General features: G+C 41.5%; 1 protein-coding gene across 1 annotated transcript in view; it reads left to right on the top strand.

The window, feature by feature from the left end:
- LOC140231535 (nose resistant to fluoxetine protein 6-like) overlaps window positions 1-27288 on the top strand; it is a 65658-nt gene that overhangs the window by 14636 nt on the left and 23734 nt on the right. The window contains exons 2-3 of the mRNA XM_072311670.1: window positions 16223-16394; window positions 22318-22397. Of these exons, the coding sequence (XP_072167771.1) occupies window positions 16242-16394; window positions 22318-22397 (233 nt within the window). The 5' untranslated portion in view covers window positions 16223-16241. The remainder of the gene's footprint in view (window positions 1-16222; window positions 16395-22317; window positions 22398-27288) is intronic.

The raw sequence follows: 27288 nt of genomic DNA, 5'->3' as shown, positions 1-27288 counted from the left end.
AGCAAACATGAGTCTGAGTGGGTGGAATACCCCTCAGGAAGTGGTGAAGCTCCCATCCTTGCCCAGGTCAATCTCATTTGATGGGAAGGGAAATTGGGAAGCCTTCTATGCTAAAATCACTCCCTGGGAGAGTGAGTGGTCTCCCAAGCGACGCAACCAAATGTGGTGGCGTCTAAACGGGCAAGGGAGTGATCACTACAAGATGCTCCTTGAAAGAAACTCTATTGCCAGCTACCAGGAATTGGTGCTGTGCATGGAGAAGCGGGTTGGTGCTACCGATCCACCTGAAATGGTTCAGATGGAATTCTGACAGTCTGACGATGAAACCACCTTAGACTGGTCAAACAGAAGGGCATCTCTTTGCTAATAAAGCATTTCCAGGAGTACGAGAGCCCCTCGTCCAGCGCCAAGCTGTTCTCCGGTTTTGTCAGGGTTGTCGCAAACAGGAGGCAGACTTGTTTGCACTTAGTTTAAAACCCATGACAGTGGAAGCTGCAGTGGAGTTAGTCACCTGACTGGTACACTCCCGACATGCGTTATTGGGACAGGGTTCTCAAGGACTTCGCAGTCACAGGGAGTGGCGCAGTGCTACTCTAGGTTGGGATAATTCCCAGCCTGGAGAGGCAGGTGTCCACCAGACAAATGTTCGTCCAAAGTCTCCCTGTCAACGTTCTGGTGAGCTTGATAAGGTTTGGATTGAGCAGCACACCACACCCGAGGGACTGACGTCAAGTGTGGGGTAGCGGATAGAGAGCTTAGAGCAGAAATTTGTTTCTCTCCAGGACACTGTAAATCAGCTGTCAGCAAAGGTAGCCAAAGCGCTGTCGCGCAGTCCATCTACCACCCATCCGAAGCTGACCCCTGCTGTAGTACATTCTGCCTTTGCGGGAACTTTTGTCACTTCAAACGAGAGTGTCCCGAGATGGACAAGAACATGGCTCTCCTCGAGGAGAAGTTGTCAAAGAGCGGGCCAGAGGAGGAGGCCACTCCCTGGCCCGAGCAGGAGTTGGCCAGTCCGAAGAAGAATAAGACCCCGTTTACACCGCCTGACCACTTTTAGGCCGGCCCAGGGCCGATCCAGGGCCGGCCCAAATTGCGGTACTCGGTGTGCGTTTACACCGAGAATTTGGGCCGGCCTATATATAAATATTCTGACGGTAGCGGCGCTCTGCATGTGAACAATGATTTCATTGGAGCGCGCCCGCGGGAAATATGTATTGTGTACGTATGCAATTCTGTGAACGTGTTCGAACCTCTATCGTATCGATTCGCCGCCACCTGCTAACAAAAATCAATTTCACAGTTTCTCACCATCCTTACTTATGCACAAATTTTCTGGAGTGAGGAGAAAATAAATTACAGAGATGAAACATTGTGAGACATTGCAGGACAGAATTCTCCGCTCCTTCAAGACAAGACATGACAGCATGCACGATATAAGCTCTCATAGCATTCCGCAATTACGTCACGATCGCTGCGGAAAGGAAGCGGGACTCGCATTTGGTACCGCATTTGGGCCAGCGTGCGTTTACACCGAGAATAGGTCGGCCCAGGGCCGGCCCGAGACAACCTCCGGAACTTGTCCAAATGCGGGTCCAAATTTGGTACCGCATTTTGGCCAGCATGCGTTTACACCGACTTTTAGGCCGGCCCTTGGCCCGCCCAAAAGTCGGTGTAAATGGGCTCTTAGAGAGGCTAGGGGATATGGTACCTAAAGAGAACAAGGTTGTTCTTACCCAAGCTCAGGAGTCGAGGGTTGTGAATCAAACTCGCTCTTCTAAGGATAAGTCAGCCAAGGACTGGAGCGGTTAAATTATTTTCGCGAGTTCATGGAATTTGTAGAAAATATCAATAATACGGGTCTAGGACTTGTCCCCCGGAGGACAACTCCCCCGGGGACTACTCCCACCTGACAACTCCCCCGGAGGACGTCTCCCCCGGAGGACTACTCCCCCGGAGGATGTCTCCCCCGGAGGACGACTCCCCCGGAGGACGACTCCCCAGGGGGACAACTGCCCCGGAGGACAACTCCCCCGGAGGACAACTCCCCCGGAGGACAACTCCCCCGGAGGACAACTGCCCCGGGGGACAATTCCCCCGGAGGACAACTCCCCCGGGGGACAACTCCCCCGGGGGACCACTGCCCCGGGGGACAACTCCCCCGGAGGACAACTGCCCCGGGGGACAACTCCCCCGGAGGACAACTCCCCCGGGGGACAACTCCCCCGGAGGACAACTCCCCCGGAGGACAACTGCCCCGGGGACGTCTCCTGGGGGACAATCCCATACTGAACAGAGATTTGTGTGTGTGTGTGTGTGTGTCCTATATAGAAATTAGAATTAAATTCATCTGTGTAAAAACAGTATTCTTTTTAAATAAAATCTAAATTAAAGTTGGCGTTACCTAAGACACGTCCATCTTTATAACAAAGTTTTTGAAATCTCAGCACAAAGTTTTTACCATTGTACACGCTACATGTAATGTCGAAAAAAAGTAGAAACGCAGGTCCATTTTGTCACTGAAAATTGGTCAAGAGATAAACACATTGACGGATACACGCTTTTGAGGGGAGAGTTCATTCCTTAGCATGTACCTGTTATTCTTCATTATTTTATAATATTTTAAGAAGTCCATTCTTTGATGATTTTCTTTTTCTTTTTGCAATTCATGATTATGATAAGGAATATGTAAAATGAAAGAAAGATATCATTCAGAGGGGTGAAGGCTCAAGTTTTTTAGTTTCTTCAGTTTGTCTCCCTCTACAAAGGAATATGTTGTTAGAAATACCCTTTTAATGGGGTTATGATTTTTATCTTAGATTCCAGGATCCTGTATGTCACTGTCAGTAATTTCATTGTGCAATTTTCGTTTGTTATGTTGACTGTGAATTTATCTGAACATCATTACAATTCTTAATGTCGGAGAAATAATTGACAGAAAAAAATATGAATATTCTGTTCCTGAAAAGACTTGAACGTGTAAAAAGGTAATATCTTCCAACCGGCATTAGGCACTATAATGCAGAAACAGTATTAGCACTGGTTGCACAGTTACCATGCATCCTGAATGCACCAGCCACATACTGGTATCTGCATGACACACGTATAACATAACCCTTGCTGTACTATTGCTGGTAGAAAGCACCAGATTGATAGCTAGAACTTGTTATTAAGAGTATGGTAGTCAATACTACTTGAAAAAATACAGAAAAAATGCAAAAAATGGCAGTTGGGGTAGGGGTAAAAGGCAAGGAAATTTCATGCCTAAATATGGGTAAAAGGTTAGTATCATGTGGAAGATTAGGTTTTACACTAAAATTATCATTATAATCCATTTCCTTGACCCCCAAAACATGGGGTTAGACACCAAAACCATCACAATTGACCAAAAAATAGCCGAGTTATAACCAGAAATGTCTTTTTAAAGCCGAAACGGCGACCAGCTTTTCGGCCGGGGCACCCTGGATTTCGCATTTTTCGTTCTTTTTTTTTTTTTTCAAAAATGGTGTCAGTAGGCACAAAGTCATCAAACTAAGGTGTGATGAGCATGTTCTGAAAATGTCATCCTCTATAGCCCATCTCTACGAGATATCAAGGGATGACGACTGTAATATTTAGCCTGTTATTTAGAGAGTTCCTTAGTTGTTTCTTTAATCAGTCAGAATAAGCACACGATCTTGGCAGTAATTTGTTGTATTACAATCATGACGAGTTTGAACAATGCAGATGCTTTAGCGATATCGATTGCATCGGATGCCCAAGGGAAGAAACGGACACTGGTCAAAAAGTATATGTGCACATTTTGTTAACACGCAGGTGATAGGTTGATATGTTTTTATTCTTCTAGGTCTTGGGTGCAAGTAAGGAAGTTTGCTGAGGTAGTACATCTACCTCCGGGGTTTCTCGAGAGGGGTAACTATAGAGCATAGCAACAGCATCATCTCTGTGGGGATTGGTTGGTGCTGCATAGCTAGGCACTAGTCTCTGCGTTCAAACTGTACTAATTTCAAACATTTGGCATCTCCCTTTTTTTTAGAAAAGTTACGTTTCTCTTTTTCACACAGATTTTTTCATTTATCAACTACCACTGAAACTTAATTAATAAGCCATTGTCTTTTTAGGATTATCATGGCAATTATTTGATACGTTGTTCACACAATATACTTGTCCTATTTGAGTAATAATGGAAATACGTCTTGTATGGGCGTGTTTAACTTGCCATATCTTATATCTTACATTCAACTTTACTACATGTGTAATCATAGCAACACATCTTATAAACACAAACATTACTGATACTTGTAAAGTGAGTAACACTTCACTTCAATATTGAGATATCACGGCTTTGTATGACACATTACAACGCACTCTTATAACGACGTAAGTTCAATCTCGCTCTTCACACTTGGAGGAATACTTGTGATTGTTTTGTAAACTGTACTTTTGTTCACTTTTAGAAATGTGTTATTTTTGTCTTTGAAGAAACGTTAATCATTGTTTCTCTTATAATAATCGACAAAGCTGTTACTTTTGATAAGTTAGATGAAACACTTTTATTGCACTCAAAATGTAACCAACTCTACTCTCCAGATGAATAGTTCAACATCTAAACATTATCACAATCCCGTGATCATTGTCATTTCATTTCCCGTCAAATTCCGGTATCTATCCTATAAAACAGATAAGTTTTTACAGTGGTCCATATTTTTGACCTGATCTTGTGATACGATATTATGTTGAGTTATCTAGCTTTGTTGCATTAAGGATTGTTTTCCGCTGTACCTCTTCTGATGTCAATTCTGTTTTGACAGGAGCATTTTTCCTTTACATTCCACTATGCAACTTCTTGGAAACTTTGTCTTTGAAACAACAACGCTTTTCGCTTCGATCAAAGTAATTTTACTGCACTTTTGTTTCTTGGTCAGCTTTGTTTGCACATTCTTTATTACTTTTGGTTTCAGCAGCTGACTAGCTGTTGGCAGGGTGGTCCTTGTCCTCCTCTGCATCAACAATATTGTGCAGGACTAGCATCTAGCCCATCGATCGGTGTGTTCCGATAGTCAAGAAATGCCAAACCTGGATCTGTTCCATCTCTCATTGCCTTTTTCATTAGACATTGCGATTTGTACTGTCTTTTCAACTTTCCCATTGCTATGTAGAAAGTGATGAAGACGTGACATGCTTGAATTGGTACTGACAAGCAAGCTCTTTGAACTGGTCACTTGTAAACTGTGTACCATTATCTGATACCACAATCTCCGGTATACCATTACGTGCAAAAGTGTTGTTTGCATACTAACTTCAATTACTCTTACGCTAGACATTTTGTTTTTGTTTTTGTTTTCCATGTTCAAACGTTATCAAATAAAACTGTGTGAAACAAAACTCAATTTTCAATTAATTGAAACTCGAATCATCCCATCTTTCAGTGGTTGAGAGATTTGTGTTGGTCGTGCGGGTGTGCTTTCCCAGGGCTGTTGGAAGATATTACCTTTTTACACGTTCAAGTCTTTTCAGGCACAGAATATTCATATTTTTTTCTGTCAATTATTTCTCCGACATTAAGAATTGTAATGATGTTCAGATAAATTCACAGTCAACATAACAAACGAAAATTGCACAATAAAGTATTACTGACAGTGACATATAGGATAGTAACTATCATAAGAATCTAAGATGAAAATCATAACCCCATTCAAAGGGTATTTCTAACAACATATTCCTTTGTAGAGGGAGACAAACTGAAGAAACTGAAAACTTTGAGCCTTCACCCCTCTGAATGATATCTTTCTTTCATTTAACATATTCCTTATCATAATCATGAATTGCAAAAAGAAAAGGAAAATCATCAAAGAATGGACTTCTTAAAATATTATAGAATAATGAAGAATAACAGGTAGATGCTAAGGAATGAACTCTTCCCTCAAAAGCGTGTTTCCGTCAATGTGTTTATCTCTTGACCAACTTTCAGTGATAAAATGGACCTGCGTTTCTACTTTTTTTGACATTACATGTAGCGTGTACAAAAGTAAAAACTTTGTGCTGAGATTTCCAAAACCTTGTTATAAAGATGGACGTGTCTTAGGTAACGCTAACTTTAATTTAAATTCTGTATAAAAAGAATACTGTTTTTACACAGATGAATTGAATTTTAATTTCTAGGACACGAATAAGAAACATCTCTGTTCAGTTATAGGATTGTCCCCCCGGAGACGTCCCCGGGGCAGTTGTCAGGTGGGAGTTGTCCTCCGGGGGAGTTGCCCCCCGGGGGAGTGGTCCCTCGGGGGAGTTGTCCCCCGGGGGAGACGTCCTCCGGGGGAGTAGTCCTCCGGGGGAGCTGTCAGGTGGGAGTGGTCCCCGGGGGACTAGTCCTCCGGGGGAGTTGTCCTGATACGCAATAATACAGCTTCAGCTACAGATACCCTTGTGGAAGAGGATGCCAGCTCAAGTTATTTGACTGGTACACGTAACCTCATTTCACTTGCAATGGAGTTGAAGCAGGAGAGTCTTAACCTTGATGGATCAAGTGAGGAGGATCCATGTCATGAAGGCTGTGGAAACCCACATCAGATCTCTGAGCCTGGTAAGGTGGGAACCACTCCAGCTGACTTAAGGGACGTTTTCAGGACTGATCATGAAGGGTATAGAGGCATCTTACTACCTCATGAACACTCAACTCAAGAAACCTAGGTAGCGGAATCTCACCCTGGTGGTTGCAAGGGTGAACATGCCCATATAAGGAATGTAGGTGGAGAACTTCAGTTGCCTTTCAATGAAGCCCCTACAAACTTGTCGGTTCCAGATGACCCTCCCAATACCATAAAATTACCGCGGGAGAGGTGGAAGGACACACAGAAGGTAAATGCAAACCTTGCAACTCCTCGAGAGTGGGTATCCACTGGCGCGGAGCCAAGGGATAAAGCTAGAATGGTGTGGGACCCAGGTGGGAGGTGACAGGGAGGAAATGCAACAAGTCCTTGTCACAGCATTGACTTTGGATCGTCTCCAAGTGTCATTTTGTGACTCCAGAGCCAACCCAATCTCGAAGGTGGGGCTGGTATGTCATGTCCTCCCCAAGACCTTCATAGCCCAAGAAGGACTCCAGAAAAGAATCATCATAATGGGTGTGTGGATCCTGCTGTCACCAAGTCCAGCCAACTGGTATAGGCAGCTTTCAGAGAGCATTGTTCCCGTCACCAGTGGGTCCACACCCATTGCTGCCAGCGGGCTGCAATGTACCGAAGCAGTGGCATGGACCAAGGCATTTCCCCAGGCGTACTTCAGTTACAACAGTGGTCTCCCGGATGGGAACTGACTAGTGAAAGGCCCTAGCGGGTGTCCCACTAAATCAGCTTTTTCTGGAGTTGTATCAATGGCCGAGGGTAGGCGGGAGCGTGTGGCACAGAACATTGATGCCACCAAGGACAATGCCCTCCCATTGTCTGGACCCTGATAAGCTAGCGGCAGGTACCTGAGGTGCTATGCATATAGGCCTTAGATATAGTAGAAGTGGGTGCCAGAGGTATTTATTTGTATTGCTTTTATTACATTTCTTATCGGGGACAATTTTGCACATGCTTAATTGCATTTGTGGCAAAATTAATCAGATAATCCCGTTATTTTGGGTAATATTTTCAGAGTAAATTTGGTTTTTATAATGTAGGGGAAAACCTCTCGATACCAAGGGGACCTTGGTTACCCCACATTGTTGGAGTGTTAGGCAAATAAAACAGGGGACTAAATCATAGTCCAGGATGACGATTGAAAATCAGTAGGTGCAATTAAATGTTTTATAATTGTTGAGTATTCAGGCCATTGTCTTTGCCCAAGCCAGTGTTCTTTTAGTGTTGCACATGGGCATTTTGTTTCCAGTGTTTATAAATTGTTCACTGTTTTTTATGGTTGTCCACAGTTGAACGTGATTTCCCCCCATTTGTGGGCTGTTTTAAGTAGGCATAGTGAAAGGTGATTTTTAAGGGATTTGATTTGGGTCAGTTAATCACAGTACGGGGACTCCTCCTTCAAATAAAACTGACTGCGGGGTCACATGACTGACATATTCAAACCTATAAGGTGACTATTGACCCCTTGACCTTGACTTAATGCTTGATGACTGGACTGAGGTTTCCCACGGATGTATGCTCCTGAACTCCTTGAAAATCCGTGGGCATCAGGCGCATCGGGCCGTTGGCGTAGTCAGTAAGTATAAATTCTGTAAAATAGGTATAACTCCCACTATACCACTTTCCTAGCACTAGCACCGAACTTGAAATCACCCAGTGTGGTAGAGTATACAGTACTACTCCAACTAAGCATGCTATTTTTAACGATGAAGCATTAGGCACAGCCCTGTCGCTGTACACAAGTGTACGGCGTCTGGTCGGGCTAGTAACGACGCTTGCTAGTAGCAGTACTGAATATTCCAGTGGCAGCGCATTTTCATCTTTCATCTTCTGTCACAGGAATCTGTAGCAATTTCAAAATCAGTCCTCTTTTACCGCTCTGCTGCAGAGATGTAACATTGTAGAAACTATTCACAAACGCAGTGTTTTGCATACTTGGTACCTACTCGGTGTCGTAGTCATTCTCCATTGACTGTCTTGTTCAATGTCAATGAATTGCCCTCGCTCTAAGAACTAAACTAATTTTGTCTAGCGCTTGTTTTAGGACATGTCTAGTGGGTTTAGAGTGCTTTTCCTCCAAAAGCTATCAAGCTCGTCGTCGTTCATTATGGACAAAACGCGGTTACCTTTTGAACTATGAATCCAAACTTCGCAGGCCGAATGATACGTGCATACACGAAAGTCCATAGGCCGTATGTTAGACTATGTATGCTGTATAAGCCCAGCGCATTATAGCCAGCCTACGCCGTCTACATAGGCTCTGGTTGAAACTATGTGCATGAGGAGACATCAACCGGTAAGCGTGCCTCGAACATTGGCCTGGGGTGGTATTCTGAAATTCTTCCTAAGTCAGGATCTTTTCCTAAGTGGTATTCTTAAAATCTTCCTAAGTTTCTTCCTAAGTAAACTTAGGAAGAACCTTAGGAAGGGGGCGGGAATATGCAGATTTGTGACTTAGGAAGAAGTTGGTATTCTAGAATGCACTTAGGAAAGAATTTTAGGAAGATATTTAGGAAAGCTCCACCCCTGTCCTAAGTATGTTGCTAAGAATAGCAAGCTGCAAAACATCGTGATAGGCGTGCTTGTCATTCACTGCGCGCTACATGAACTTTGATGGGCAAAATGGGCCTGAGAAAGGGGACATGCCGCGCACACGTGTATTTGACCCTACGTCATAGTGATATGCGATTGTCATTGGTTGGTCCCTTATGCTACGGCATTTCGTATGGACTTAAGAAATGACCTGGGCGGGGATAAGGATGGCCTAATTTGCATTAAGAAGTGCCTAGGAAGAAATTTCAGAATACCAATTCTATTTTTCCTAGGCACTTCCTAAATTTTTGACATAGGAAGAAACTTGGGAAGATTTTCAGAATACCACCCCTGGTATTTGTTTCATATCCCTAGGCCCTCTCAATGAATTTAATTGCTGCCGGGATTTTTTTTTTAATTTCCTCTATTATATACAAAATAGAAAAATTTCAAATAAAATTTAGCAAATATGTGACCCGCTACAACAAAATGGTCCTAAAGTCGCGCACGGTCGAAGCCGTGAAAATCGAGTTTGAAGTTAGAGCATCAAAATTGGTCAAAACTTACGATTTTCTGAATTTGACATATTATTAGAGGTTGACATGTCTTCTATCATCTGTCGAAATTTTGAAGCAAAATGATGAAAGGAAAGACCAAAAAAATAGCGTTTTTCTGGGCCATTTTTTTTTTTTTTTTTGCGTTTCAACGAAGCAGAAACTGGTTCGAACATTTGGATTGAGCGCCACACATAGGCTCCGCCCCTAACAACGACCAGAGTGATCTCATTGGTCAGTTTGCTGCTTGCCGCTAACCGAAGCGTGAAGCTCGCACACTGCCCAGTCGACTGGTGTGTGCGGGCGGGTTGCGCTATGCCTAGCCGCTTCTCCTGACATCCTGGTCACTGATTGGTCGGTGAGGAAACCGCCGACGCTGTGTTTGAATGAGCATTTCGGGGGTTGCTAGGGCTTAACTTCTATTGTCCGGAGGTGAATACTGACTTGCGTGTCTCTTGATTGTGATTGCGTCGCAAGGAGAACTTTTAGGGCGCTTTTCTCGAAACAGTGATTTCCCAGACGTCTTGACATGCTCTCTTTTAAACATCGATATCTCCGCAGCCGATTATTTTTATGAGACGTGTTATATATCAATTTAAAGCAGAAAGATTAGGGAATTGAGTCATGCAATTTTCAAATAATCGACCTCGCCCGACTTTAGGATCATTTTGTTGTAGCGGGTCACATATATTATACATGTCCTAAATATAACACAAATATACCTATACAAGATATCAGCATATCAAATTCAATTTGCATGAAAGTACTCGTAAAGTATATGGTTAAACATGCCCGCCGCATCTGCAAACTCAGAACGCGCTTCAACATACCCTTTCTACCCGGTACGTCCGTAGAGCTAGCTGTGCTGGGTCCTGTTTCATAAGCGGTTCGTAAAGTTACGAACAACTTATGAGCTACTGGTGATCAGTTCTGATGTGCTATACTTATCAGAATTTCAATAATTCAGCACAAGAACTGATCACCAGTCGTTCGTAAGTTGGTAACTTTACGAACAGCTTTATGAAACAGGGCCCATATCGCATGTTCGCACCGCTGTAACGCAGCTGCTGTTGTTGATATCATGGACAGTGCACCAGTGCGTAGCCGTAGCTAATTCTTTGTCTTTCTAGCGTGTTCTAGCTTGTTTATACATGAATATGGACTATCATTTGCTGTTAAAATGGGAGTAAACATCGTAAATTTGCGTAGGCTGGTATAAATTCGGTAACGGCATGTCTAACCGTAGATGAGGCACTAGCAATTACATCTAGATCTATTAGCAATACAGAGCCATCGAATGCAATTACGTACCGTATTGAACCTATAATTCGTAGGATCCAACACCGGATAGAAATAAGCTTAGAATCTAGATCGGCACTAGAAATAGTCAAGCAAGTTATCTATATCTACATTATTGTCAATATCTTTTTGGTGGGTCGCTCGAGTTTATGTCAATGAACTACGACACACGAGATCAAATTGAGGTTAAACCAGATGTGCAACTGCGTTTCAAACCACGGAGACTGGTTGACCGATCACCGACCGGCGAAGCATACGAACTCCCAAAAATTACAGAAAGAGCGGGTTCTAGTCCTTCACTGGGATACGCCTACCGTCCCACTATAGGCATTTTACCCGTTATTAGCCGGGTAATAACAGGTAATAACATTGTTATTACCATGGTAACACCAGTGGGTATAATAACGGGGAAATAGTAGACCAATCTTTCCCCGTTATTGCCCGAACCCGATCTACTCCATTTTAATACCAAATATTACCCGGTATGATGTAACCGATATTTGCAGCATTTCCACGCTATTACCATCTGATATTACTGCATTTACCCAATATTACCTGGTATGATGTAACCGATATTTCCAGCATTTCCACGTTATTAACATCCGTTATTACTGCCTTTCCCCAATACCCAGTATGATGTAACAGATGTCACCCACATTCCCATGTTATTACCACACGATATTATAAAAGATAAAGATTAAGGGTTGAATTTGGCATATTAGTTATGAGATTATGTTAGGCACAATTTTGGGATTAATATGCCGTACTCCTAATCCTTATCCTATCCTAAACCTACAACCTGTTCCTAATGTCCTACCATCTATACCTAGTACATCCTCTTCCTAACTGACGTATACTCTATCACATTCTGTATATATACCCCAAAAATGTGACGCATGAAGACATGGTTACTAGAATTAGGTCACACATTTTGTCATTTGAATATTCATGAATATGCATGAATGTTACTGTTATTGCTCAAGGTTGCAACGTTATAACCAATTAAAGCCATTCAACGTTACCAATATTCCCCCTTATCCCCCTTATCACCCTATTGTAACTCTTAGAAACGTCAGTATGAAGCGCCATATATAAATGCAATTATTATTATTATTATTATCATTATTATTATTATTATTATTTCGGTAGAATGTTGATTTCAACACGGTGATAACAGTACTTTGTGGAACTTGAAAATTGTGCTGGGATTGCTACGAGATAACCGTTATTACTCAAGTTTGCAATGTAAAACCACTAAAAGGCATTCAAGATTATCTATACTACCCCTCATCACCCTGTTGTAACTTGGTAAAATGCTGGTTTCAACACGATGATAACAGTAATTTTTTGGACTTGAAAAATTCGCTGGGATTGCTGTAAGATTACTGCTATTACTCAAGTTTGCAAGGTTATACAAAAACGAAGCCTTTCAACATTACCCATATTACCCCTCATCACCCTGTTGTAACTCTGTAAAATGCGGTTCCATCAGGGTGATTAACAGTAACAGGTAATATCATTTTGGTAATAACATGGTAATAACGGTAATATTTGGTCTTAGTCAAATTTCGGGGCGTTAAATCATTACCGGTAATACTCGGTAATATTGGTAATCGGTAACAAATTGCCCAGTGGGGTTGGGCACTAGAATTCGGTTGACCTCGAATCAAGCATACGGTAGTTGTATTGTTTTTTTTTGTTTGTTTTTTTCATACACTGAGCCGAAAACTTTGGAAACGACCTTCCATTACAACTTGTATCTCTATATTATTATAGGCCTACGACAAGTATCTTCAATTGATGCTTTCAAACAGAACTTTGAAACCTGAATGATAGAGGCCAAGATCTACGGTACGTATTGAAACCCTAGGCCTATTTAGTATTGTTTGTTTGCTTATTGTTGTTGTCGTATAGTAGATCTACGATACTCTCTTGTAACGGGCTCAGATTATTGACTCGTGACCAGGGGAGCATTTCATGAAGTGTTTTCCTACATATTGGTCGGACAAATTTGCTCTCAGCCAGTCAGATGCAAGGATTTCAGTAGCTTATAACATCCTGTCGGAAAAATATCCAACCAAAACGCTTCATGAAATGTCCCCAGACAATAGGGCTGTATTGGTCGAGACTGCCGTTATCGATAGTAATCGTTTTTCTCGTCATATAGTTACCCAGCGGATAGCCCAGAACGCGCAGTGACAACTCAGACGACGCAAACTATGAATAAATCGAGTTTGATAAGCGATTTTTCTCATGCTCAGAACAGGTTCTTTCCCCTCTCAACGTCCCGTCCGAAAACCTAAAGCTCCCTCTTGTTTTGTTAGCGCACGGGGAGCTCTGAAAGACGACGAGGCGGTAGGCTCACTCCTCATGCTAACACACTAGCAAACGAACAACCGAGGAGCAGCAAAATCTAGAAGTGCGAAGTAAAAGTTAAAAGTTCAAACACGGGTTGTAAAAATGTTTTTCCAGTGCGCAAAATCCGCCATTACTAAGTTGGTACTGGCAGCCCCAATAAAGGGCTCACACGGGTATATAATTCCCCATAGAGACGTGTGTTAAAATTCAAATTTTGGATAAGTGAGATATGTGTTTCATCTTCACTAACCTGGATAAGTGAGATATTACTTTTCATCCATCAAATTTCCAAGGCGGGTTCTTCTGCTCAAATTCTGTCCAAGGGTCCGCAAAGCCAGACTACGAGTTTTTGTCACTCAAAAAATCACCTATTTTCCGTACACGTACCTAATGAAATATAGTCCCCGCAAATTACATCAGAAAAGCTTTCATTTTCCAACCAAAATGCAGTTTGTAGAGGAATTCATACTCAATATCTACAGCCATTCAGTTTTTTGCCAAATTACATCATTGATTTTTAATTATTTTTTTTTCTTCATTTATTTTTGTATCTTTGGTACGAATTTGTGAAGGGGTCTGGGACAGTCCATTTTATTTACAGGTGTGAGCCCTATAGTGGAGGTCATATTTCTTATTTGACTTTTTAACATCACAAATGTGTTTTTGATGATATTTCCTCTACATCATTTGAGAAATTACACATTCAAGGGTTATAAAGCTTCTCAAAGGGACATTTTTGAAAATCATGCCCTTTGGGTTTTTTTCTTTCTTTTTTTAAATAAATCTTGCAGTTTTGATCAGTTCTTCATAAGATGAATACATAGATCCAGGCAGTGATTCCTTGATTATGGGAGTGCCATCATCACCTTATAGCCTACAAAGTACTTGATAAGTCTTTGTTTTTGTCAAACAGACTAACTTTATGTATTTTGAGCTGTTTCAGTGGTAGCCAAAACAAAGACATACATTAAAATAACACAGTCATTCAAAGTTGTGTGATACTGATGACTGCTATGTACTAACATCTAGTACCACAAGAGCATAATAAGAAAACAAATTGAAGCAAGGCAGATTTGGGGGGGGGGAGGGAGTAGAGGAGAGGGGTAGAGGAGGAGGGGGGTAGGGAGGAGAAGTGGGAGGGAGGAAGAGATCTGACACAATACAAGATACACAATACAAGAATAACACAGTCAAAGTTGTGTGATACTGATGACTGCTATGTATTAAGATCTAGTATCACAAGAACATAATAATAAAACAAATTGTAGCAAGGCAGAGCTGGGGGGGGGGTAGAGGAGAGAGGTAGAGGGAGGGGGGGGGGGGGGGAGGTAGGGAGGAGAAGGGGAGGGAGGAAGAGAGCTGACACAGTACAAGATCAACATAAACCAGCAGAGCTTGTATGGGATGAATACTTCCCATAGACTTGCACGTATTGCGTGCATTCTTATAGGGCTCACACGGGTATATAATTCCCCATAGAGACGTGTGTTAAAATTCATATTTCAAAAAATTCTGTAAAATAGCTGGGAAAATGAGGTGTTTCATCTTCACTAACCTGGATAAGTGAGATATTACCTTTCATCCATCAAATTTCCAAGGTGGGTTCTTCTGCTCAAATTCTGTTCAAGGGTCCGCAAAGCCAGACTACGAGTTCTTGTCACTCAAAAAATCACCTATTTTCCGTACACGTACCCAATGAAATATAGTCCCCTCAAATTCCATCAGAAAAGCTTTCATCTTCCAACAAAAATGCAGTTTGTAGAGGAATTCATACTCAATATCTACAGCTATTCAGTTTTTTTTTTTGCCAAACTACATCATTGATTTTTAATTAATTTTTTTTTTCTTCATTTACTTTGGTATCTTTGGTACGAATTTGTGAAGGGGTCTGGGGCAGTCCATTTTATTTACAGGTGTGAGCCCTGTAACTTCAGACACCATTGTGTAGTTCGCCCTCTAGTGGTGAAGAGGAGAAAAAATTCTTTGTAGTTACCGTAGTCCCACACCATTATGTTGGTGTAATTGTTGGTGATTAAACAGTAAGAGGGCAACAGGCATGGAAAAAAATATATTCATTTGACCAATTGGTGAAGATATAATGACCTGGGAAAATAGAAAATCTACGATCCTCGCAAGCAGTATCATTTGGCGAGCGGGCGACCAATCACATTCTATTGAATGTAAAAGCCATCTAATCTAATTGTATATCCGTGTATATACAAACTATTTTCATCATTGTCGTGATAATTTAGTTATTTATTCAGTTTTTTTTTTCACCCAGGATAGCCCCATCAGTGGTTTATACATTGTTATCCTAGGGGGCCCTGCAACAGAATGACAAAGTATATCAGTTAATTCGCCAACATACACAAAATAACAAATCAAGGACATCCCTTTTCACATCGTAACATCAAAACAATATCAGTACTATACGTATAAATGCAAAATTAATCTTTGGTGACAATAATACACAAATTTACATCATTTGGAAAAAAAAAATGATATCTTTACATTATACAAGAATATGAAAATAACCGAATGGTGCTAGATATAACGATGATTATAGTGCACAAGAAATTCACCCTTGGCGTAAAAGACATTATCACAGGAAATTACTAATTTCTTGATAGAACATAATGGGGTAGTTTATTCTATAGATGCATATTGGTCTGCTCATTGGTAGAGGAATACGCCTATATCGAGGATATGACCAAACTACACATGACTTGCATGATATTAGCTTCATTGTAGGACAAAAGTAATTATGTGTGCAATAATCGCAACGCGGTTGTCACGTCCATATCACTTTGCCTTCAATTTCCTTCTGCTCTCTCACTGTTCTCGTTTGATTTACAGATTAACCCCAGCCCTGGCTATGCTTATCCTTATCCGGGTGTTCATTTATCCTGAGATGAATCAAGGACCGATTTGGTACCGCACAGAAAGTGGGCGTGACTTATGCCGCCGCTACTGGTGGACTGACATTCTCTACATCAATAATTTTTTCCCACCCACCATGAGCGCTGAGGTAATTAGGCATAGACCCTACCAGCATTTGCACAGTCACAGGGTGCAATATATATATATATATATATATATATATATATATATACACATATATATATATATTCAGATGGCTACAAACATCACTCATGCCATTTAAAATGTACCTTTCCCTGTGTAGTATTTATGGGCAAATGGGTATTTGCCCTTTTATACAAGCAAGAGTCTTCGCGTGGCGTAATCCGGAGTGCCTTAAAAGGGCATTTTACCGTTTTTTTTTTTATTTTTTTATATGTTGTTCTTTTAATTCTAAAAGACCCAGCGGTGCAAACAGAATCAAAATTTCATAACGATTAAGTCCGTAATCTAATGTTAAAAATTGAACTTTTTAGGTGAGAATTATGCTAATGAGCTGACGAGCCCGGATGTTATGATGTCACAGGTGCTCTCACTATATTACTGATTACAAGTGCTCGCATACGCGTGCGTTAATTCGTATCGAGTAGCAGACGACGCTTAGGCGTAATTTAGCTAGCAGGCGGCGCTTGTGTATACTGTTCTATCCAGTGCCGTATATTAAAAGAAAACTGTACCGACATTTTCTAATTGTCTGATAATTCTAATCTACCTTTTTGATGCCTACTACTGGAAAGAGAGGATTGTAAAACCCAGGATAAGCCTGTAATGATTTTTTGAAAAAAATGAAAACGAGCAAGCCATGGAACGATCGACACAATTTGGCCTACGTCACAGGTGCTCTTGGTGCACAACTCCGACATTAGCAAGACGAACTACATAATGCCAATTTACTGATGAAATCTCACACGAAGTACTGCAAAAGCTGTTATTTAATATAATTGCAATATGGAGCTATAATAAACATGTTAAACAATATCTATTAATCTTTAAAAGCAATCTCTTCAACAGCTTTTTATTTAGATAAAACTTGTGGGGAAATTCCAGATATGCAAAATGAAATTGGCATCGTTATCCGAACGTGCTGCCCATAGAAGACTGTGTGTAAGTAACGTTACGCATTGGTGATCATGATCGAGCGATGGTTCGCCAGTTCAAACTATCTAACGTAGATGAGGGCTGAGTGAATCTAAATCCAAATGTAGATAGACTCTCTTCAACGGCACGCACGATTTACACTTATATGAGATGAAAACGGTACCCAGTAGGACCTACACATGGACTCTGAAATACTAGAACTAGGACTAGGACTACTGAGCAGTCAAGGAGTAGGTTCTACGTGGCAGTCCAAGTTTTGATGAGTAGGCCCTACACTCACTCACCGTCGACATTGCAGCTGTAGGCCCTATATGCACAGCGCTAATAAGGCACAACGTAACGTTACATACCCCTGCTGCCAGAACTTGAAGAAAGTCCAGACGAAAGTCCAGACTGCAGATCTAGATCTGGACCCTTGTCCTGCAGGCACTGTTGTTCCTGTGCTGGATTTTTCAGGTAAGGTATCTGCTTTATGGATTTCCGATGCTTTGTAGTCGAGATAAATCTCATAGTGGTGTTATTTACACCAAGGACTAATGTTAGATCTAGTTTCAGTAGGCCTACGTACTAGGACCAATTTCTCGGAAGAGTGGCGTGACCACGTAGATTTTAACACAGTGTCGCCGCTTCGCGATCCCAGCGCTGGTGTAGGTATAGTGCTAGCGTACTTCCGTATCGATGTAGATATCTCAAAATTCACCTTGCCAAATGGCACAGGAAATACTTTATGATTCATATCCAATAGCTCACGTTAATTGGAAACAAATCACATGTCGGGAAGCGTAAGTGTAGATGTCGACTTTCCTGTCGGCGTCGCTAAAAATAATCTGCTCTACGACTAACACGAGTGATTGCGGCCAGGCCCTACCTACCTCCTGCGCACGCACAGACTGAAGTTAGCCATTTAATATCATGAGACAAATCTTTCAAGTAATCGGGGGCAATAAATAAATTTACAAATTATTTGTGGTAAGTTGAATGAAAAATGTAGTTCCTATATCACACAAGTCGCAAAAATCATTACACTTTTGAGTTTAGTTCTCGCGTAAATTCCCCGTTCGCACAGTACTAGTCGGCTAACTTCAGTTCTAGATTGTGCATCTTGCGTTCGCCAAGATCTCTCGCGATGAGTGAGTTTTTTTTTTTTGAGTGACGACTTGAAAGTCGACGTGAATATTGATACTTCTCGATTACTGATTTCGTTCAAATATAAGAGAATACTTTGAAATATGCTATGAAGTATATCCTGTAATTTTGGTGCGATTTGGTTAAGTGAAATTTGAGATATCTACATGGATAGAACAGTACACAAGCGCCGCCTGCTACCTAAATTAGGCCTAAGCGTCGTCTGCTACTCGATACGAATTAACGCACGCGTATGCGAGCACTTGTAATCAGTAATAGTGAGAGCACCTGTGACATCATAACATCCGGGCTCGTCAGCTCAGTAGCATAATTCTCACCTAAAAAGTTCCATTTTTAACATTAAATTACGGACTTAATCGTTATGAAATTTTGATTCTGTTTGCACCGCTGGGTCTTTTAGAATTAAAAGAACAACATGTAAAAAAAATAAAAACCGGTAAAATGCCCTTTTAAGAGAGTCTGGCCAACTGCTAATTTGGACGCCATGTCGTTACCGCGCGTATTACGCGTTACAGGGTTAGCTTTTACGCTCAGACGTAACAAAATAACCAAGCCAAATAAGGGGTAGTTAACAATGGGCACCGCGTATGAGCGCACTTCAGTAACGACATGGCGCCTGTAGATCACGGGACCAGCTTTTGACCAATCACAGGCTTCAAAACACATAAGCCAAAAACCGAGTTGGCCAGACTCTCTTTATATACGGCACTGGTTCTATCCATGTAGATGTCTCAAATTTCACTAAACCAAATCGCACCAAAATTACAGGATATACTTTATAGCATATTTCAAAGTATTCTCTTATATTTGAACGAAATCAGTAATCGAGAAGTATCAATATTGACGTCGACTTTCAAGTCGTCACTCAAAAAAAAAAAACTCACTCTTCGCGAGAGATCTTGGCGAACGCAAGATGCACAATCTAGAACTGAAGGTAGCCGACTGGTACTGTGCGAACGGGGAATTTACGCGAGAACTAAATTCAAAAGTGTAATGATTTTTGCGACTTGTGTGATATAGGAACTACATTTTTCATTCAGCTTACCACAAATAATTTGTAAATTTATTTATTGCCCCCGATTACTTGAAAGATTTGTCTCATGATATTAAATGGCTAACTTCAGTCTGTGCGTGCGCAGCAGGTAGGTAGGGCCTGGCCGCAATCACTCGTGTTTTAATAGTCGTAGAGCAGATTATTTTTAGCGACGCCGACAGGAAAGTCGACATCTACACTTACGCTTCCCGACATGTGATTTGTTTTTTCAATTAACGTGAGCTGTTGGATATGAATCATAAAGTATTTCCCGTGAGTTTGGTGCCATTGGCAAGGTGAATTTTGAGATATCTACATGGATACGGAAGTACGCTAGCACTATACCTACACCAGCGCTGGGATCGCGAAGCGGCGACACTGTGTTAGAATCTACGTGGTCAGGCCACTCTTCCGAGATATGGGTCCTAGTAGGCTTACTGAAACAAACTGTTAGATCTAACATTAGTCCTGGTGTAAATAACACCATTATGAGATTTATCTCGACTACAAAACATCGGAAATCCATAAAGCAGATACCTTACCTGAAAAATCCAGCACAGGAACGACAGTGCCTGCAGGACAAGGGTCCAGATCTAGATCTGGAGTCTGGACTTTCGTCTGGACTTTCTTCAAGTTCTGGCAGCAGGGGTATGTAACGTTACGCTGTGCCTTATTAGCGCTGTGCACATAGGGCCTACAGCTGCAAAGTCGACGGTGAGTGAGTGTAGGGCCTACTCATCAAAACTTGGACTGCCACGTAGAACCTACTCCTTGACTGCTCAGTAGTCCTAGTCCTAGTTCTAGTATTTCAGAGTCTATGTGTACTGGGTACCGTTTTCATCTCACTAAGCGTAAATCGTGCGTGCCGTTGAAGAGAGTCGATCTACATTTGGATTTAGATAGTTTGAACTGGCGAACCATCGCTCGATCAGTGGATCACAGTCTTCTATGGGCAGCACGTTCGGATAACGATGCCAGTTTCATTTTGCATATCTGGAATTTCCCCACACGTTTTATGTAAATAAAAAGCTGTTGAAGATATTGCTTTTAAAGATTAATAGAATATTGTTTAACATATTTATTATAGCTCCATATTGCAATTATACTAAATAACAGCTTTTGCAGTACTTCGTGTGAGATTTCATCAGTAAATTGGCATTATGTAGCTCGTCTTGCTAATGTCGGAGTTGTGCACCAAGAGCACCTGTGACGTAGGCCAAATTGTGTGGATCGTTCCATGGCTTGCTCGTTTTCATTTTTTTCAAAAAATCATTACAGGCTTATCCTGGGTTTTACAATCCTCTCTTTCCAGTAGTAGGCATCAAAAATGTAGATTAGTATTATCAGACAATTAGAAAATGTCAGTACAGTTTTCTTTTAAAGGGGCATAATTACGGTAGTGCAGTGGGCGCTGTTGATGATACTGCCGATCACCGTTAGCATTGATACGAAGATTACCGAAGTTGAGCTGCAATCAAGAGTAAAGTGCGTAGGTGTTGCTAATAAAGTAACGTTGCCTTTGTTGTCTTCTCTGCGCATCGCGCAGTCTGTAGTAATGCCAGGGTGCGTGCATGAGTGTATGTGCTTGTTATTATGACATCACAAAAGAAGTTTGCTTAAGCTGTCATCCCCTTCAGCCGAATCATGAGCCGAACTCTGATCCGACCACTGGCTACAGTGAATCGGACTTCTTCGGACTCGGGAAAGTGGGCCAAAGCGTAAGCGCCAAAGAGGAGTCAATAGCGTCTAGGTCTCTATAGGAAACTTGCGCCGTGCGCCCTCGTACGCATTTGACTAAAACACCGGGACCATGCACCTTTAACGATGCAGAGGACGTATACAGACCCAGCTCTATAATATCATAGCAAACCACAGCTGTGACTTCTGATAAAACAATACTTGGAAAATCCTAAAAGTGTGACCGTTTCCTATTGACAAGTAGGATCCATGATTGTAACATGAATCTCTAGCTACAATCATCTGGTTTTAGAAACCGCCTTAAGAAATTGATATCATATAGACCATAGGCATATACTCCACTAAAATTTGGCGAGCCTTTTATCGTACACCGAGCCCCCGAAATACAGAAATTTAGCGATATCTCCATAGGAAAGATGAAAACATGGATATCTTAATGCATAATGTGCAATTCTTTTCCTCTCATACAATAATTGCAAATTTAGTATAATTGTACGCAAAACTTTTGAAAGTTTCGAAATCCGCCCGATTTTTTTTTTTTTTGGGGGGGGGGGGGTGCTAAAATAGACTTTCTTCGCATAACTAAGTCAATTCATCAAAAAGCGCTACTTCCGATGTTCACTTCTCGTGTTAAACGAGTTCCCACGGGACTTATACGGAGCAGATGGGCGCAACTTTTCCATGATAGCAAAATCCTCCATTTTAGAACTAGGTCCTACATGGTTTGTCCTCGTAAGGCTTACTCTTAAATCAGAAGTTATTTAGATTCAAGTTTCAACTACCGATCTAAAACGTTCACTATAGGGGACTCTAGGGTGCGAAGTTTTGAGGAATGATACTGCATAAAAGATCAGAGGGTACCTATTGATATAGGGCTTAAACTATACTTCAATGTATGAAATATTTTATCATAAGTATTTGACGACGTCATGTTGGAATCCTGGAACCATAGCCAGCCTGTTCAAAGCGTGTATATGTGTAATTGACACTTAGGCCTACTCAATATATTGCTTGTTCTAATTATTTCTCTGTCTGTCTTTTTTTTTTTCCATTTTAGTGCGTAAACTGGACTTGGTATCTTGCCTGTGACATGCAGTTCTACTACTTAAGTCCTCTACTCCTGATTCCTCTGTACAGGTTTGTTCATTCCATGTCCTTATCCTACATTGGCAAGCAGTGCCAGTCATAAGCCCTACCCTCAGGGAAGTAGCAGAGCCGGCGGAACCGTGGGGTAGGGGCCGAGGCGGCTCGGGCCCCCACTTTTTACACCATACAAAGGAATACACAAGGTGCCAACATGCATCGTGCCCCCACATTTTTTTTTTTTTTTTTTTTACTCCAGAAGTGTGTATGGATTAGACAGAAATAGATACAAATTAGAAGTGTGAGCTTGTTTTTGCGCTGAAGACGTGTTTTTTCTTCTTTTTCTTGTTACCTGATGAAACCCGGAAGTGACACCAAAAGTTTGAAGTGCCCCCCCCCCCCCCCCCCCACTTTTGAAAACGTGGCACCGGTCATGAATATTACCCAAGACCACGGAACCATGTAAGCCGTCATCCAGCAAGCTGTCTAACTCCAAAGCGAATTCCCAAGATCGTCTTAAAGGCCATCGAGCTGTATTTCAAAGGGCCACTGAAATCCAAATGCACGTTGATTTGTATTGATTTATGATACTCTCGATATCACTTTTGCAGTCGAACGAATATCTAGAAACATTCCATATATTTTTTACGATTTTTCTTCTATTTTTCTTCAGATTACTAGGGAACGCCCACAAAAATCCTTCCAAACCAATATTCCTCAGATGACCTCATCTGTCAATCATTGCTAAAGTACTGAAATGTTTAACAAAAGATATTGGAATGCACCTTCCCCTCGACTCGGCATAACTTATTTATTTATTTGGAGGGATTTTTTGTGGGCGTTCCCAAGTAATTTGAAGAAACATAGAAGAATAAATCGTTAAAAATACGTGGAATGTTTCTAGATATTCGTTTCAGAACAAAAATGATCTTGAGGGTATCATAAATCAACACAAATCAACATGCATTTGGATTTCACGGGCCCCTTAAAGCTGGTAAACAGAGAAGGGAGCGGGGGCTGTCTCTCGCGGGCCCCTGCTTGACTCCGTCTCGCTCAACAACCCTCAGCTCTTTTGTCATGCAATAAACAACAAATTATTAATGAATAAGTGAACAAAAAAAAAACAAACGAACAAACAAACATAATATACTTCGAGCTTTCATTCAAACAAACATCGCTCATTCGGAATCCACACTTTCTTTGACAATATTATCTGATTATGCAACACCTAGAACGGTAACAGATTATCACCATATAGTCTGTTTACGACAACACGATAAAATGACCTTCCCATTTTATCATGAACCAATAATTAGTTATAAGTGCTGGAGGTCTATGATAACTCTCCCAAATCATTCATTGTCATTTGTCCATGAATCAATGATACAATCATACGTCCTTTTGTCAAGAGACCTATAGGCTAGGCTTAGTACTTCCGAATCAATAATAGCTTTTCAAAATCAGTCACAACTGTTGCGTTGTATTTTACAGAACATCTGTTTTTGTCTTTCTTTTTGTTTTTTTTTTTTTGTTTTTTTTTTGTAGGGTTTTTTTTTTGCGCAAGAAGACTGCGTACGTGTGTGAAACAGGTCAAGTCTAACTTGGATAGTAAGGGTGCGATGGGAGTTTTAAAGACACCCAGTCGCGAGGATACATGGACATATTTCAGCCGCGGGCGGCAGCACGTAAACTCGCTTCCGAAGTTGCTACGAAGCGAAATGTGTGTGTGCGCAAGACATCCCTAAAGCAATGTATCGCGCTATAGTATCTCGTTTGCTCGCTTGATTGATCTGAGCGCGGGGAGTACGTTTTGTGTAATGTGAATTGAATGTACGGTATACTGTATGTACTGTGTGATGCAATGTTCGCATGAGCTATAGTAGCTAGCTGCCTATACTTCGTACGACTACAGTGTACGCCTTCTCTTCATCGCACCGTCGATCGTCGTCACTCGTTAACTATTAATCGTCAGATCAGATTATATATAGGTACGGTGGCCATCATGGACGATGACACATCGTCATGGGTAGCGGATATTACCGCCGAGTTGTCCATTCTGAACGCGGACGATTGGGTCGGAGACCCTGTGTCTTGTATGGTAGCCCTACTACATATCGACCACCCTTATTGAAACCGACCGCGTATAATTCGCGCACTGAACACTTAGTACCAATGTACGAACTTCTCTGCGCGCAAAGCACATAAAAATGGATTGGCTTTGAATGTAGATGAGGATGGTGTGGGAAAACGCGATAATTCATTGTTCATTAATGGTTTTAATCAAGGACAAAATTTCGAATGAATATTTTCACCGAATCGCAATGACAGCACAATGTAATGTCAATGAAAGTTTCTAAAAGGCTTCTAAAAAGCTTCGTACAACACGGTGTTCAATACAACTCGGTTTGCATGCATTGTCAATGCAAAAACATTTTACCGCGGGGAGCTGAAACGAGGCCACGCAAGTTCGTCGGCGATATTTTTGCACTGAAACTTCGAATCGAAAACGGAACAACGGCATTTGATAGAGCTGGATTTTCTCAATCACGTAGGTCAAGTTTTTTTACGTGAATTTCAGTGTTAAATATTCTTATCAAGCAGATAAACATTAGGCGGTCGATTAGTAGTAGGTCCAACCATACTTGCCCTGGCGTGTGTAAATTCAGGACGGGGAAGCGACTGTGCCCGTGCAGGGCCAACGGCCACAGTTGCACTGCACAGTGTACCTGTGGCCGTGGTAGAAGGGGGCCGTGCACCAACCGACATACCTTCAAGTCGAAGTAGGGCCTAAACTAGAATCTATTATTGTTAGATCTATCATCTTTGAACCTATAGTTCCCCTGTTTAAACGTTAGAGTTCTACCAGATCTATTGGGTTAGACTACATGTACGATGGAGCTTGCGATAGATCTATTCATTTTTTTTTTTTTATTTGCAAATCCTAAATCATATTCTTGGGGAATTTGCATAACATGATTGATATGAAAAACTTCTCATTTAATGGGACTAATGACATTAAACTGACCCAGCAAATGTCATTTCAATCACGGCATTATCATAATTTGACATAAATGAGAACTTATAGAGAAGTTTTTCGCGGAATTATACATAGAAAAATAGGCCTACTTGTCGATCAAACGCAAATGCCCTAAAGTTACTGATACTAGATTAGAAAAAGTCATTCCACTTCAATCATTGATTCATGTGTAGACTTCTACTTACACATCATCTGGATCTGGATTCCTTGAAGTTGTTGACTTGGCCAGCTGGGGTTGCTTGATTGGCGTAAGCCGTGGCAACACAATTCCACCGTGCATGTCGTAACACGAATTTGCACATTCTAAATAAAAATTCCTGCAAAACTGTTCATGCAACTCCAGCAAGTAGAAAGCAAATTTTTCATCGGCACGCTGACGCTGAAGCCTCCCCTCTGGTCTCTTACTTGTCCTCCAGCTAAGAACACGTCTCTCTGCGTTCTCCACTCGTCGATAGCGTCAAACAAGTAGATACGTTGCCTCGAGTTGGACGGCTGTTTGATCTCCATTGTGAGGTTTCATTACTAAACCAAAGCCAAGGCTAAGCCGAAACAGTACAGCACTTTTTATTGCAAACAGTACACGCATACCACACACAATATTGATATTGACATACCGTGGTACCGACGACTTTCTATCAACTTTGTTATGTTACGATCCGGCCCAACGTACTGTAAGCTGTACGTATAACACATGCAGCTGACGCAGCAGACAACATTGCACGATGAGATCATAACAACCTGCCATATGGCCATATGCATTGCAACTTGCTATACATGAAGCTTAGAGTCTTAATATTTCTTCATCAAAGCATATTTATAAATACCAAATATTAAACAACGTAATATATGAATAATTTATGATATTGTTATATAATATTTTCAGACATTTTGAAATATTATTGCTTAGATTGCTGAAATTGGCACCATAGTGCATATAAACAGAGACTGGAGCCAGATACGTACGTACGTACACCCGACAGCTCTCACTACTTGTTGTGTCGCGGACCGGGAGAGATTTTCATGCGCATGGCTGTTGTGCGGTTTTGTGCATGCACCCATTCGGCCCCATTCGGTAGGTATTCGGGCGTCCATGTTGAAATTACAGTGGACAGCTCGCACGGCGCTCGTGCCCCATCTGGTTTTCGCTGGTGCGCTGCGTAGCGTCGTGTTCGGCATTCGGTACGTACGGGGGTACAATAACGGGAGGAGCAGCTTGTCGTGCTTTTCTACTGAGCTGCGAATCGCCTGCGACGACCGGCTGCCTTTAAGTGCGTCAACCATAGTCTCGGTAAAAGCGGGCAGCAGCTCGTTGTACCTGTTCCAATCGAGTGGCAGAAGTAACATCATAAGGATTCAAGGAGCAGGCTTCTACTCCGTATTCAAGTTATAGGCGGACGAGGAACTTGTAGGCGTGGGCTTTCACCTCTTTAAATGAACCTGGAAACAGAGTCATCCCCAGTAGACTTAGGGTTGGTTTTCTTTGATAGCAAGCACAGACTCCAACGCAGGTTTTGTTCGACTCTGATTCCAAGATATTTATACTTACCTACCCGTTGGATATTGGTGTCAAGTAGAGTATGCACTTGTTTGCTAGGCTTGCGCTTTCTTGTAATAGTCATAACTGCATTTTTTTTTCTGAAAACCATCAGCTATTTCTTCAACCAGTCCGATAGTTTGTGTAAGTCTTGTTGGAAGATTTTGTGATCTTGATAAATGATACTGACGTCTGCAAAGAGGTGCATTTTTGACTTGATATTGGTGTTAATGTCATTAATATACAAGAATCGGACAGGCCCAGTCACTAAAACTTTCGGTACCCCAGATGTCACGGGTTTCTATGATATACGAGTCACTTACCATGACTGTCTGATGCCTTGTTGTAACTCTGTTGGAACAGAACAGAGAGGA

Source organism: Diadema setosum, chromosome 8 (assembly GCF_964275005.1).
Source record: "Diadema setosum chromosome 8, eeDiaSeto1, whole genome shotgun sequence".
Classification (NCBI taxonomy): Eukaryota; Metazoa; Echinodermata; class Echinoidea; order Diadematoida; family Diadematidae; genus Diadema; species Diadema setosum.
This window is presented reverse-complemented; position numbering and strand designations above follow the sequence as displayed.